Raw genomic sequence first — 12,079 nt, 5'->3', positions numbered from 1 at the left:
CTATAGCGCCCTCCACTGGTGTGTAAGTCACCGCCACTTTTGCAGATGAGGGACGTGTGCTGTTGGGAGGGCCCAAAATAGACCTAATGGCAATTGGTGAGAAGGGGCCCAAGTGCCAGTCACCAAGGACCTATTCTGACAGGAGGAGGCGCCACTCATTTATTATTATTATTATTATTATTATTATTATTATTATTATTATTATTATTAATAATAATAATAATAATACAGTCAGATATTTGACACTATCCAGAGGCCTGTCCCCTTTCTAAATGTTCCTATAATTGTCAGTTTATGGCCATATTGCTGCCTAATATTGCCACTTTTTATTGTACTAAATTTCACATTTCTTTATTAACTATTTCTTTTTTACTCATGAAAAAAGTTGTTGGAGCAGCTGCTTAAACTAAAGTGTACATAAATCTAGTGGGTTTTTTTTTTTTCAGTGCCTGTGCTGTATTTTCCTTAACATCTTTTACATATTTAGATAATCAATTTCTCATATTTGCTTGTTGGTATTTTAGTGAGAGATAAGGGCAGACATTTATGGTATAAAGTTAACAAAAATACATTGTGAGAGGACAAAAAAGTATAACTGTTTACACATTTTATTATCATTATTATTATTACAGTATTATTGTGGCATAAAATCTAATAAAATCAGGGGTGACACAATTATTTTTAAACAATCAAATAAGGACAAGTGACACCAAACTATGCTGAAAACACATTTGAAGGAAATGAAACATGATTCCCCCCCCCCATAATTTACAAAACATGAAAAAAAAAAACCCAAAACATTTGTTTGATTGTCACTGTCCTGTAAGATATTTTGGGAATATTCTTGTGTATCGTTGAAGTATTAGTTGTCAAATGCATCACTTAAGGCGTCAAGAACATCCGCCATGAGTGTGATATTTTATTTTATTTTCTTCTGACTGCTGGATTCACTGGCTAAGGTGCTGTGGTAGGGCAGGCTGTTTACAACCAAGGGCTGGAAGAATCTGCTCTCATTTCCTAAATGGCCAAATTGACAAAGCAGAACGTCACCGTTTGTGTGTGTTATTGAGAAGTGCATGTGACCAAGAGGTGGTGCGAGACAATTATGGGCTTCTGTCATTGCATAAGTGGGAGAGAGCTTTCACAAAGGCAACATTCATATAACTGCTTTTGGAGCCTGGTATTTTGGAAATGACCATGAGCCGGCCAAGCTTGGTGCCGAGCTCATTTCAAATCAACTACGTCACTGAGTCACTGTTATCTGATGTCCATGACACCATGTTTTTCTTCATGCCAAATCTGTGTCTCTGTGCTTTTAGACGTAAATGCCAGTTATAAAATGAAAACAAGGAGAAATTCTAGCAAGACTGGAAGTTGTCCACTGTCTTTTATTCTCTTAGATTTTTCCGTTATTGTGCGGTTCCTTGTATACTATTTTTTTCAAAAAGTACAACTTTGGTTGAAATAAATAGATTTATTTACCCTTATGATTGTTCTTTCATACTTCAATATTCCACCGTACCATGATAGCGCAGCTCTTCGACACACACAAGCTGCTTTAGTGGGTGAAACACCAAATAATATTGATATATTATGTTAAAATCCCTCACAATACAGACACATTTGAGGGCACACAAGTGGTACAAATCCAGACACGTGTGCAGAGTTACAAAGCGCCACACAAGCAATGATGCACTGGTGATCAGTCACACATCACTCTCACACAATAATAATTTCATCAAACACACACACACACAATATAGAAATCCATATATGAGGACCCTGGTTAAAGGACGACAGGTAGGTGTAAACACTATGTATGCGCTGATGTAGCAGATATCAGCGTCTTGGAGAGGTTCGGAACACAGACTTGGCTTATACTGTCATCTTAGACACGAGAAATATGTCATCAGGAAGCGCCATGAGGTGTGTAACAACAAGCAATAACTTCTAGGATTTATCTTATGATGAAAGGCACCTTTAGAATTCACAGAGAAAAACAAACAGTTCAAACTCAAGCTTGTGAAATTGGCAGAGCAGAAGGACTGATATGACATCATCTGCCCCTTCTCATAAAAATAAAAATAAAACATGACTTACCTAATATTTGATTATTGTGCCAAATGGTGTGTCAATATGTGAATATTATATGTAATGCAAATGTCCAGCGACAGATTTGGGGAGGTCAGACTCGGATGGTTTGGACATGGTGGATGAAGAACGTCAGATATAAAGGTAAAGGAGTAGAAAACTGATGGGGTTCGTGGATGTGGTGGAGGCTGCCCAGCTGTGAAAAGTCATTTTAAAATATGCAGCATAACTTCTGGGGCACATATCCGAACCATCGATGTGTGTAGTGCAACTTTTCTATTCTACATCCGAGTCCTCACCTGGGCCTCGAAGTACAAGCGCTTTCAAGAAACGCAGACAAAAGCTGGTCAGCGAGTCCCTCTAGTGGTGAAACGATGCAATTACGTATTTGGCTCCCTGAGTTTTTCATGAACTGAAGACCTTCCTTCATTGTATATTTTTTCTTCTCCGATGTGTAAATTAGTGATAGTGTTATTCAAACCTCACGTGCGTCGGGTCGGCACCATCGGCTCTCAGGAAGCCAGTCAAGACTTCATATGTAACAAAGACCACCATGTTGACCGGGACGGCGCGCACGCAGTTGAGGCCCAGGCTGCGGAAGAAGACGCTGGCTCCTTCCACGCGTGCGGTCTGGGAGATGCAGTGGAAAAAGCCTTTATATCGCCTCCTCTCCCTCACACCGTCGAGCTGCAGGCGGGACTTGATCACGTCCATGGGTGTTCCGATAGACCAGCCCGCCATCCCAGCTACACCTCCGGCCAGCATCACGCCGCTCCAGCCTGTCGCAGAGGAACATTAGGTTTACATTTCCTCAGTAACATTCCATGAGGGAATCGTATCCGAGAGATACAAACAGTTTCGCCATCATCAGCATGAACCTGTTTTAAGTGCCTCACACGCACAATTGACTCCACCTCATCATCAGCCAAGAATATATTCTTCATTACATGTTCTCAGGGTACCTTCGATGAAGTTAGTTCTTGTCAGACCTCGTAATGCTCCTGCTCTGCTTTCCAACGTCATTATCTACATTGTTATTATCATTGCTATTATCATTTTACATGTGTTATACATGATTTATTTTCGGTAAAATCAAAATTATTTTTACCACATTTCTTCTACAATGTTCATTTGGAATATTACAATACTTTATTTTTCATACATTCCATTTATTGCCTCCGAAACTGATTTTTTTTCCACCCAAACTTACATAAACCAACTTCCAAGTAGTGGCTTTGTAAATTGCTCCTCTTTATAATAATAATAATAATAATGATAAAATGAATCTTTTCATCTGAATTACAAGCACAATTTTTCCAGAAAATTCTGCAGTCAACTGTGGTGGAGTCGACTTGAAACCCACCTGGTCTTTTCTTGCTGCCGTCTGTCAGCCAGTCACAGATGGTGGTGTAGGTTAAAAAGTAAGTCGCGAAAGAAGGCGCGTCCCTCAGCATCAGCGGCAGCGCTCCCCGGTAGAGGCCAAGGACCCCGTCTTCTTTAACTATACTCAGCAGGCAGTGAACCGGACCTCTGTACTTGGGTCTGAATGTCCCAGTCTTTTTGGATTCCGTCTGACATTGGAGACGAACCTTCACAATGTCACCAGGAGACATGACAGATATCTGTGGATGAAGCAGGAGAGGCCCAAGGTTGACCTGTTGTTCTTTGGGGTTGTGTAATATTGGCCTCTAGTTGTCGCGTTTTAGTACCGCAGGACGTAAAAAGTCCATTTAAGGAGGATGAATTGGGTACCGTTTATACACAAAAACTACTACACAGAATGAGCTTCAAAAACACTAGTTCCTCTGGTTTCTCTTCCTCAAGTCGACCAACTGGTTCCAGTCAAATGTTAGCCCCATATGTCGTTATAAAGCCGGAAAATCTATACATTTCTTTTGGGGTTTTTTCAGTAGAAGTGAATAGAGCGGCTCTAAGACAGAGACTAGAATAACGAAGGCACTGGTACCTGAGTGATTCCAGCAGCCAAGCCGGACAGAAAGACGTCTAGTTTGGTGTTTGAAGCCCCTCCTCTGGCCTGGCTCAGACAGTGGAGGCAGTTTCTGTATGTGCCGAAAACCAGCGAGGAGGTCAGCGATATGGTGGTCATGGGTAGAGACATGCCTTTGAAGAAGCCATGCACCTGAGGAGTGAGAAGAAAAGGAACCTTCTTTCACAACTTGCATACAGAACACAGAGTTTTCTTAAGTCACTTTCAGTCCTACCCCTTCTTTTGTGAACGTGGCTCTCGTGCACTGCCACACGCCAGTAAACTGGTTTTGGGTTTGAATCCGAACCTAATATGCAATATGGCAAAAGGCATTTTTAAATGATAGAATGGTGTGTGTGTGTGAACAAGGTTTTCACGTTAATCTACAAACTGCACTGCACCTTGACCGTGTCCATGGGGTAACCCACCGCCATTCCACAGGCCCCTGTGTCCAAAACAAAGTCAGATGAATCATTTTAATATTCATAATTGGATTATGACAATTATTGTCCTCGCAAATAACATTGAATGTGTAACTTATTACATTGTAATTACAATCTGGCATTGTATTATAAAACCATAATACATCGAGATGCATACAGTCTGGTGCATTTGTAAGCACATTTGAGCAACATGTTTTTGATGGCTCTGACGCGTTAGAAGTAAAAATACATGTGTTTTCGTGGTAGAACGAAAGGTGAATTGACGCTTTCGACCAAAACGTTTAATCTCATCAATAGAACGCCGGGTTGGACGTCACCACAAAGACGTTTGATTTCATATTGTGGCCAAAAACATCAATTATGCAAGCAACATTCTCGTCCATCCATCCATCTGTCCGTCGCGGCAGCATCGTGCTAACAAGCTATCCCGGCTGTTGGCCTACATTTTGGAGCGGTTTACCTGCGAATGACCCCGACACGAAGTCGACGATATGCATCTTTTCAGATCGTCTCACAAGCCACTCCGCTTTAAGGCCATTTTCGGTCCGGAAATCACACGTATGTAACCTTGAGGGAGCCGCGAGCGCCGCTCTCAGTGAAGACTGCGTGACGTCCGCACACGCATGTGCTCAGATGAGTGGGCGGAGCCTCGCACTTGTTACTCAACAGACCGCATGGCTGATATAAACACAGACCGCAGCTCACTGTTCATACTGAAATGTATATTCAATGAGGTTTAGTTCAACAAAACTGAAAAGCTCTCTCAATCCTAAATCAAACACATTTTCTAAGAAGCTATTTGATAAAAAATAATTACTTGAGTTGGATTGACTCTTGTTTATATTACACATCAAGATATGTGACTACGAATAAATCGTGTTTGAATCCGATCAGATTGTCTTCGATTACCATTCTCACACCGTCCCAGCAAATACATTGAAATCAGAACATTATGAAAAAATGAAAATGAAACAATACTGTGCTGTGTGCTTTAATTTGACTAACTTACATATATCTTACAGTATATCAAATAATTAAAAACGTCCTATATGCATACTATAAATGTTTTAGCAATATTCATTACATATGATCATCATCAGTTTTTATTCTTTTTAGACTGTCCTTTTTTTTCTTTGACAAAACAATCTATTAAATCCGTGTATATTATATTAACTTGGGTTCTGTATTTGGTGGGATTGTGTTGCATGGAAGTAAAGTATTCATAAAACCTCCGCGCACATATGCCTGTAGTAATATATTAACAAACATGACAAGTTGTCAGTATAGCAGGAATACACACTGGGTTTGTTGTCTTATCATATCTGATGAAAGATTAGTGACAGCTCAAGTCATCTTGTGATACTTCCCGTGACACTCTTGTCACTGTCTTTATGAGTCAGCGTCGTCAACTGTCGTTATAGAAATAATGGATTATTGTTTGGGATATGTACAAGGCCGGTTGGCTTAGTTAAAATAGTTGTGTTTTGGCAATCAAAACGAGGTCAACATGTGTAGACTTGAGCATGTCTTTTGGTATCATTCCGATTTACACTGCTATTAAAGACACATTGAAACAAAGAAACGTTAAAGGAGTTGAGAGGTAACGACACACGAATAAAACAAGGATCACAGTTAGTACATCGCAAAACATCACGCGCCCCGTGTGACGCGTCCAAGACTGGGACTACGTTGGGTCGACAACCAATCAGCGGCGAGCATTAAGTGTGATGTAGGGTGTCGGCGACATTTCTTTGCTCCGATTGGTCGACTCCGCTGGTTGCCCCCGCCCAGCTGCCAGCTTCTTCCTGCATCGCCAGATTCCCCTTCTAGGACAACCTCCCGGAGTCTGACGCCGCGTTGTGTGTCCGTGTTGCATGTGAGCGCCGACACCGTCTCCTGGAGGTTGTTTGCGTCAAAACGTAGCGTTGCAAACGTTGACATTCACTACCGAAGCGAACAAAAAAGACCTGATTTCTTAGCTGATAGCGGCTAGCCTCAGTTAGCATAGGGTATCTCAAAGTGTCATCTACCTGGGAGGAGAAGCGACTGACAGGTGCGCTGGGAAGAGCGCGGGTTCGGCCTGAGATCGCGGGCTCTGAACCGCCCCGTGGTTGGGCAATTGTAGCTCGGCAACACTGGTTCTTCTAAGGTGTAATTGAAAAGCGGCGATGGACTTCTTCGCCGGCTGCATTGGAGGTAAGTCACTCGGACTTGTCACACTTTTAGGTCGGACTCGTTGACCTTTCATTGGCTTTTACGCGTTTGTTTTTGTTTTAATGGAATCGAGTTTCACTGTGGTTTGTTGTGATTCAGCAGCCACCCCGCGCTTCCACCAAAATAATGTGATGCAACTCCATCACAGGATTACAAGTGCACTGATCAAATCCCACCGCGAGTCGGCACACTAATGCTGCCACCTGCGCTTTTGAAGGACCATAATCGTGTTTGACTTTTTCAGGTCAGTGAATGTGGGCACTCGTTTATCAGTGATTCATTCAGTCCAGGAATGCTAACAACGTGATCTGACGCAGGTCGGACGGAAGATAAATAGTAAAAGCCTTGATCTAAAGTTGACATTGAACAATGATTTAATATTGAATAAAAACAAAATGTGTTTGAAATATAGCTAGACATTGATTATACCACAACTAAACTAAATGGTCACTTAATAAATATCATCCGCTAATAGTATAATATCAAAAAGAATTCGTGTTGAACATGATGCCTCAGCAATTACATCCTTCACAGGTGGTATTCAAATATTTGCCAAGTTGCACCACTGCAACTAACCCTTGATATTATTCTGAATGAGGACATGTGGAAGTGAGGGTGGCGTTATTTCACAGAAGGTGATCCAACCCTGAGCTCTGTTGGCAAATGGAAACATGCAAATCACCCCAACAAGGACAATGTGAACTTTCAAACCTCGACTGGTTAAAGTTGCCGCATGTACGCACAGAGAGGTGCACTGGAAACCAGCGCACACCCCCTCACTGACCAATCACAGGCCGTCCTTGGTGTCAAGTGACCGATATAGTAGGTTGTTCTCTCCTGGTGGCAAACTGGGAAGCATCCAGCCAGAAGTGATGTGAGTCTATTGCATTTGTAAATAGCCACGTGTGGCCATGTCAAAGTCAGGTCCGCCAAAGTATGTGACGCCTCTCAAGTGTTTTTCACTTGGCTGGGTCGCCGACCGCTTGTCATTGTGTCAAACGCACGCATGCTTGTGTTCTTTTCCTGGCTCACACCTCATAGGCTCTTTTTACAAACAGGTCATGTGACAAAGCAGGTGCTTAGATGGGATTAGATGTCTGCGCTCCGTGTCAGTCATTGCTGTACTTACACAGTTATACCGGATGTGATTGCAATTTCAAATAACTTTGTTATAATAACATTGTTTTGTTCGATTGCACTTGTTCATGAATCATGAATGAGACTTTCTCAAATGTTTTACCAGGTGTCCTCATTCATTGACTTGGAGATGGTTCGTATTGACCCAGGCCAAATAGAAAAAGTAGTTGCCGTCACTGGAGACAAACACGTGTGTGTGTGTGTGTGTGTGTGTGTGTGTGTGTGTGTGTGTGTGTGTGTGTGTGTGTGTGTGTGTGTGTGTGTGTGTGTGTGTGTGTGTGTGTGTGTGTGTGTGTGTGTGTGTGTGTGTGTGTGTGTGTGTGTGTTTTGGGCAAAAGTAAAGGTGTGAAGTTTGCCCGATGGTGCAGCAGATGTTCAAACACCTCGGATCATTAATGCTATTTCACGTGCCGTATGTGTCTTCATCTGATTGGGCTTATAAACCAGCGCAGGACGGTCAAAGAGTTCAAGAGTGACTTGTCTGTTTCCTCTCCAGGTGCTGCTGGTGTTCTGGTCGGCCATCCGTTTGACACAGTGAAGGTCTGTACGGAGTGATTTGGGATTATGAATTGTCTTGAGAAAGTGACTGTGGTTTTGTTTCTCTCTGTTAGGTGAGACTGCAGGTCCAGAATGTTGACAAGCCATTGTACAGAGGAACCTACCACTGTTTCCAGTCCATCGTTCGCCAGGAGTCAGTATGTGTGAATTATTCATTTTTAATCATTGAAAAATAGCTTTTTGTAATACCAGTAATCCAGTAACTCATGAGAAAAACCAAAAGTCTTGTCAGTGTATTTCTCTTGGCACATTGGTCAGGAAGGAACAATCTCAATAGCTGATAGCCGGAAGACCAACATTATCTCTGGTCACAGGAACTGTTGATAAAGTTCCTGTGCAGTGTGTTGAGTGTGAAGTGTTGAGCAGTGAAGTGTCTTGGTATCGTTGTAACGTGGCTATTCTGTCATGCTGGAATGATAAGCAGGATGAGTACAAAAACATTGTCACATGCTGAAGAATAGTAGGTGGCGCTCTTGCTTCGGAACCGATGTGAGGTTTCATTGACGTACTTGTTGAAAGCCAAACATTAGAGAGCAGAGAGCGCCCTGCAGTGGTGACTGAAAATGAGGACGAAACTTCGTGGAGCAATGTTCTTATTTTCAAAGCTCAGCAGAGGGCGCCCTCCGGTTTGAAAATGATGTTAGCTTTCATTCAAACGGTTTAGGTAACAGAGCAGAGAGCGCCATCTGATGTCGTAGCTGCTCTGTGAACTTTGACCAACTATTTCAACGAAAGCTTACGTCATTTTTGAACCTGAGAGCGCCACCTGCTGACATTTCACCAGTGCATCACTCTCCTCTCTCGCTCCTGGCCTGTGTTTTGTCTGACTAGAGGGTAAAAATGGAAGTAGGGCTCAGTGTCTCTCTTCTTCTTGGCGCTGACCCGTCTCTGCTCCACAGGTTTTTGGCTTGTACAAAGGCATCGGCTCTCCAATGATGGGTCTGACGTTCATCAACGCCATTGTGTTCGGAGTCCAAGGGAACACAATGCGCCTGCTGGGGAACGACACGCCCCTGAACCAGTTCCTGGCCGGGTCCGCTGCTGGGGCCATCCAGTGTGTTATCTGCTGCCCCATGGAGCTGGCCAAGACGCGCATGCAGATGCAGGGCACCGGCGAGAAGAAGTCCTCGCGGAGGTTGTACAAGAACTCTCTGGACTGCCTGGCACGCATCTACAGGCGCGAGGGCGTCCGTGGCGTGAACCGCGGGATGGTCACCACGCTGATCCGGGAGACCCCTGGCTTTGGGGTCTACTTCTGGTCCTATGACGTGCTGACCCGCGGCCTGGGCTGCGAGCCCAACGACAGATACATGATCCCCAAGTTGCTTTTCGCCGGCGGCATGGCCGGCATCGCCTCTTGGCTCTCAACGTATCCGGTGGACGTGATCAAGTCCAGGCTGCAGGCGGACGGAGTGGGCGGAGTCAACCAGTACAGCAGCATTGCCGACTGCGTGCGCCAGAGCGTCAGGAAAGAAGGCTACGTGGTTTTCACCAGAGGCCTGACCTCCACGCTGCTGCGGGCCTTCCCGGTCAACGCCGCCACCTTCGCCACGGTCACGCTGGTGCTGATGTACGCGCGGGGGGTGGAGGAAGCTCCCGCGGAGTGCGAGCCGCCGCCGCAGCAGGGCCTGCACACACAGACTAAGTCACAGGCCCAACCCTCCAGCCTTTGAGAGGCCAGAGGTCTCTTCCTCAACATCAGCACTTTACCAGATTAAAAAAAAAAAATCTGTGCTCTGTTTGATCCCACACTCCAAACCAGAGGCAAACTGGTTTATTTATTCATTGGCAGTAAAAAAAAGTGTATATATTTTTGACTCGGTTGGAAGATTTTACTATTGAGTGTGTTTTGGAGCGTACCATTGTACAGTTGCGTTTTCTCAGGCGCCTCTCCACATACGGCTTAGAAATCTCTCTGAATATTTTTTATATAAAGCGTTGAAAAATGCTTCATGCCTTATGGAATTGTCCTCGTCATTCGAGGAGGAGGGGAGCGTCGTGGCAGCCTTTACATTGGAGCAGCTGTCGTCAGATATTCAGCACAATAAAGCCCCATGTCCACACCAGTACCCAAGGGCTCTGGCCAGACGTCTTCCAAACAAATCACCTTTATCCTACTCTTGTTTCTCAAACAAAGGGCATGTTTTGAACAAATAGCTGAGTCATCATTTCCGTTCAGTCTTGGACCATGGTCCAAAAAAATGAATAAATAAAAAAGAAGGGACAAACCCAGGGAATGCGAACGTCGCCTTTTTCTTTAGTGTCGCCAAATATATCCGTTTCTGACCCACTGCTAACAAACTAATCCTGCTTTTGTTCTATAAATATTTTATGCTACTGATCTGCATAGTACTTGCAAAAGTGTCTGGGACCAACATACTGTGTTCTTTGTTTTTTTTGGGGTGCAACTTTCACGATTGTGTGCCGTCCTCTGATTGGCTGGTGATTTGCTTGCTGACTCGTCTGCCTTCTGCATGTTGCCGTCGCTTGTTTATGGACCCGTGGCGATTGCTGACACTTGAAAATCCCTGTCTATGTGATGCGGTTGGAGCGTGTTCACAAGCAGGCAGACATGACTCTGAAGTGATGGTTGGTGTAGATCATATTTTTTCAGCCTGACGAGTCGAGTGAATGTCTTTTGAACTTCCTTTGACCTGAGATCTGTACTAATAAGACATATTTTTGAAACATAGAGCAGAGATATTAATATATGTGAGAGGATTATCTTTGCAAATAAAAGTGGTTCACCACCAACAGGTGGAAACTATGTGACCTTGGATCATCCTGTCAGATTTCGATCTTCATGGTTGAGCATTTAGGGGCTCTTTGTTTTAATGTGTGGACCTCACGAGACATTCAAGGAAAAAATTCCAGCACATAAACAAGAACATTTAAATGGTCTCTGCCATGTATGGATATTTCCATAAGCAATGCTTAAGTCAATAATATAATGTAGTGAAAATATATGCAGAGAAGGTTTTCCTGCCCTGCCAGACTGGTGGAAGTCAACACCCAGCCAGGGTGGCGGAGAGTGGGAGCGGGCCCTTTCAAGGCCAGTAAAAGCTCACGTGAGTAGGGCGATGTCGGGAGGGAGCCCGACAATTACACTGGCCAGTCGAGGCTTTCCCAGGGCACCAGGCGCCCCAGGGCGGAGAGACCAGCGGTTCCAACTATTTCCACTGATCTGTACTTATAAGGTAAGTACAGATCATTGTTTTTTTTTTCTCCACAGGTATTTAAGGACCCAGGTGTGTGCTTCTGGTTGTGCAAGTGCGGCAGTGTGTCTCCAATAACATGCTAAGTGGGTTGTTTCGTTCGGGATTTTTGCTCTGGTTAGAATTTGGGATAAACGTGGGTTTTTTTTCTGTGTGCTGCAATTATTTTGTGGTTTTGAAAAACTTGTAGGTCGACTCTAATTGTGTGGAATGTGTCATGCCATTTCCTGATTAATTTGAAGGACGAATGGCTGTATGTGGAAATGAAAGGAATTGCTGTGTGTGCTTTCTCCACAGGTTTCTCAAGGAACGTCCTCAGACTGGCCCGTAAGAAGGAGCGAGAGGTGAGTGCTCGGAATAACACTCTTGTGGCGGCCACAAAGTCATCATGATCCTGTAAAACCGTAATAACAGTGACTTCACAATCCCTGCAA

At 43.9% G+C, this 12,079-nt stretch overlaps 2 protein-coding genes across 3 annotated transcripts; one reads left to right on the top strand and one right to left on the bottom strand.

Annotated features, from left to right (window-relative positions):
* Positions 1-823: 823 nt before the first annotated feature.
* Positions 824-5,131, bottom strand: slc25a47a (solute carrier family 25 member 47a). The gene is made up of 6 exons (XM_053887901.1): positions 4,982-5,131; positions 4,480-4,523; positions 4,314-4,385; positions 4,058-4,231; positions 3,455-3,713; positions 824-2,870 (listed from the first exon to the last, which is right to left on the bottom strand). Exons 1-6 carry the CDS (start codon positions 5,016-5,018, stop codon positions 2,563-2,565), a joined length of 894 nt encoding a protein of 297 aa, XP_053743876.1. The 5' UTR covers positions 5,019-5,131; the 3' UTR covers positions 824-2,562.
* Positions 5,132-6,345: 1,214 nt separating this feature from the next.
* Positions 6,346-11,407, top strand: LOC128746798 (mitochondrial basic amino acids transporter-like). Of its 2 annotated transcripts, none has more exons than XM_053844118.1 (4): positions 6,346-6,717; positions 8,369-8,412; positions 8,484-8,567; positions 9,330-11,406. In XM_053844118.1, exons 1-4 carry the CDS (start codon positions 6,690-6,692, stop codon positions 10,101-10,103), a joined length of 930 nt encoding a protein of 309 aa, XP_053700093.1. In that variant the 5' UTR covers positions 6,346-6,689; the 3' UTR covers positions 10,104-11,406. The 2 variants fall into 2 exon arrangements, with proteins under 2 accessions (XP_053700093.1, XP_053700094.1); XM_053844119.1 differs by lacking the exon at positions 6,346-6,717 and adding an exon at positions 6,724-6,979 and having other exon boundaries at positions 9,330-11,407.
* The last annotated feature ends 672 nt before the right edge of the window (positions 11,408-12,079 follow it).

The sequence above is a fragment of the Synchiropus splendidus genome, chromosome 15 (genome assembly GCF_027744825.2).
Source record: "Synchiropus splendidus isolate RoL2022-P1 chromosome 15, RoL_Sspl_1.0, whole genome shotgun sequence".
Classification (NCBI taxonomy): Eukaryota; Metazoa; Chordata; class Actinopteri; order Syngnathiformes; family Callionymidae; genus Synchiropus; species Synchiropus splendidus.
Note: the sequence above shows the minus strand (reverse complement) of the source record. Positions and strands in the feature narration are given on the sequence as shown.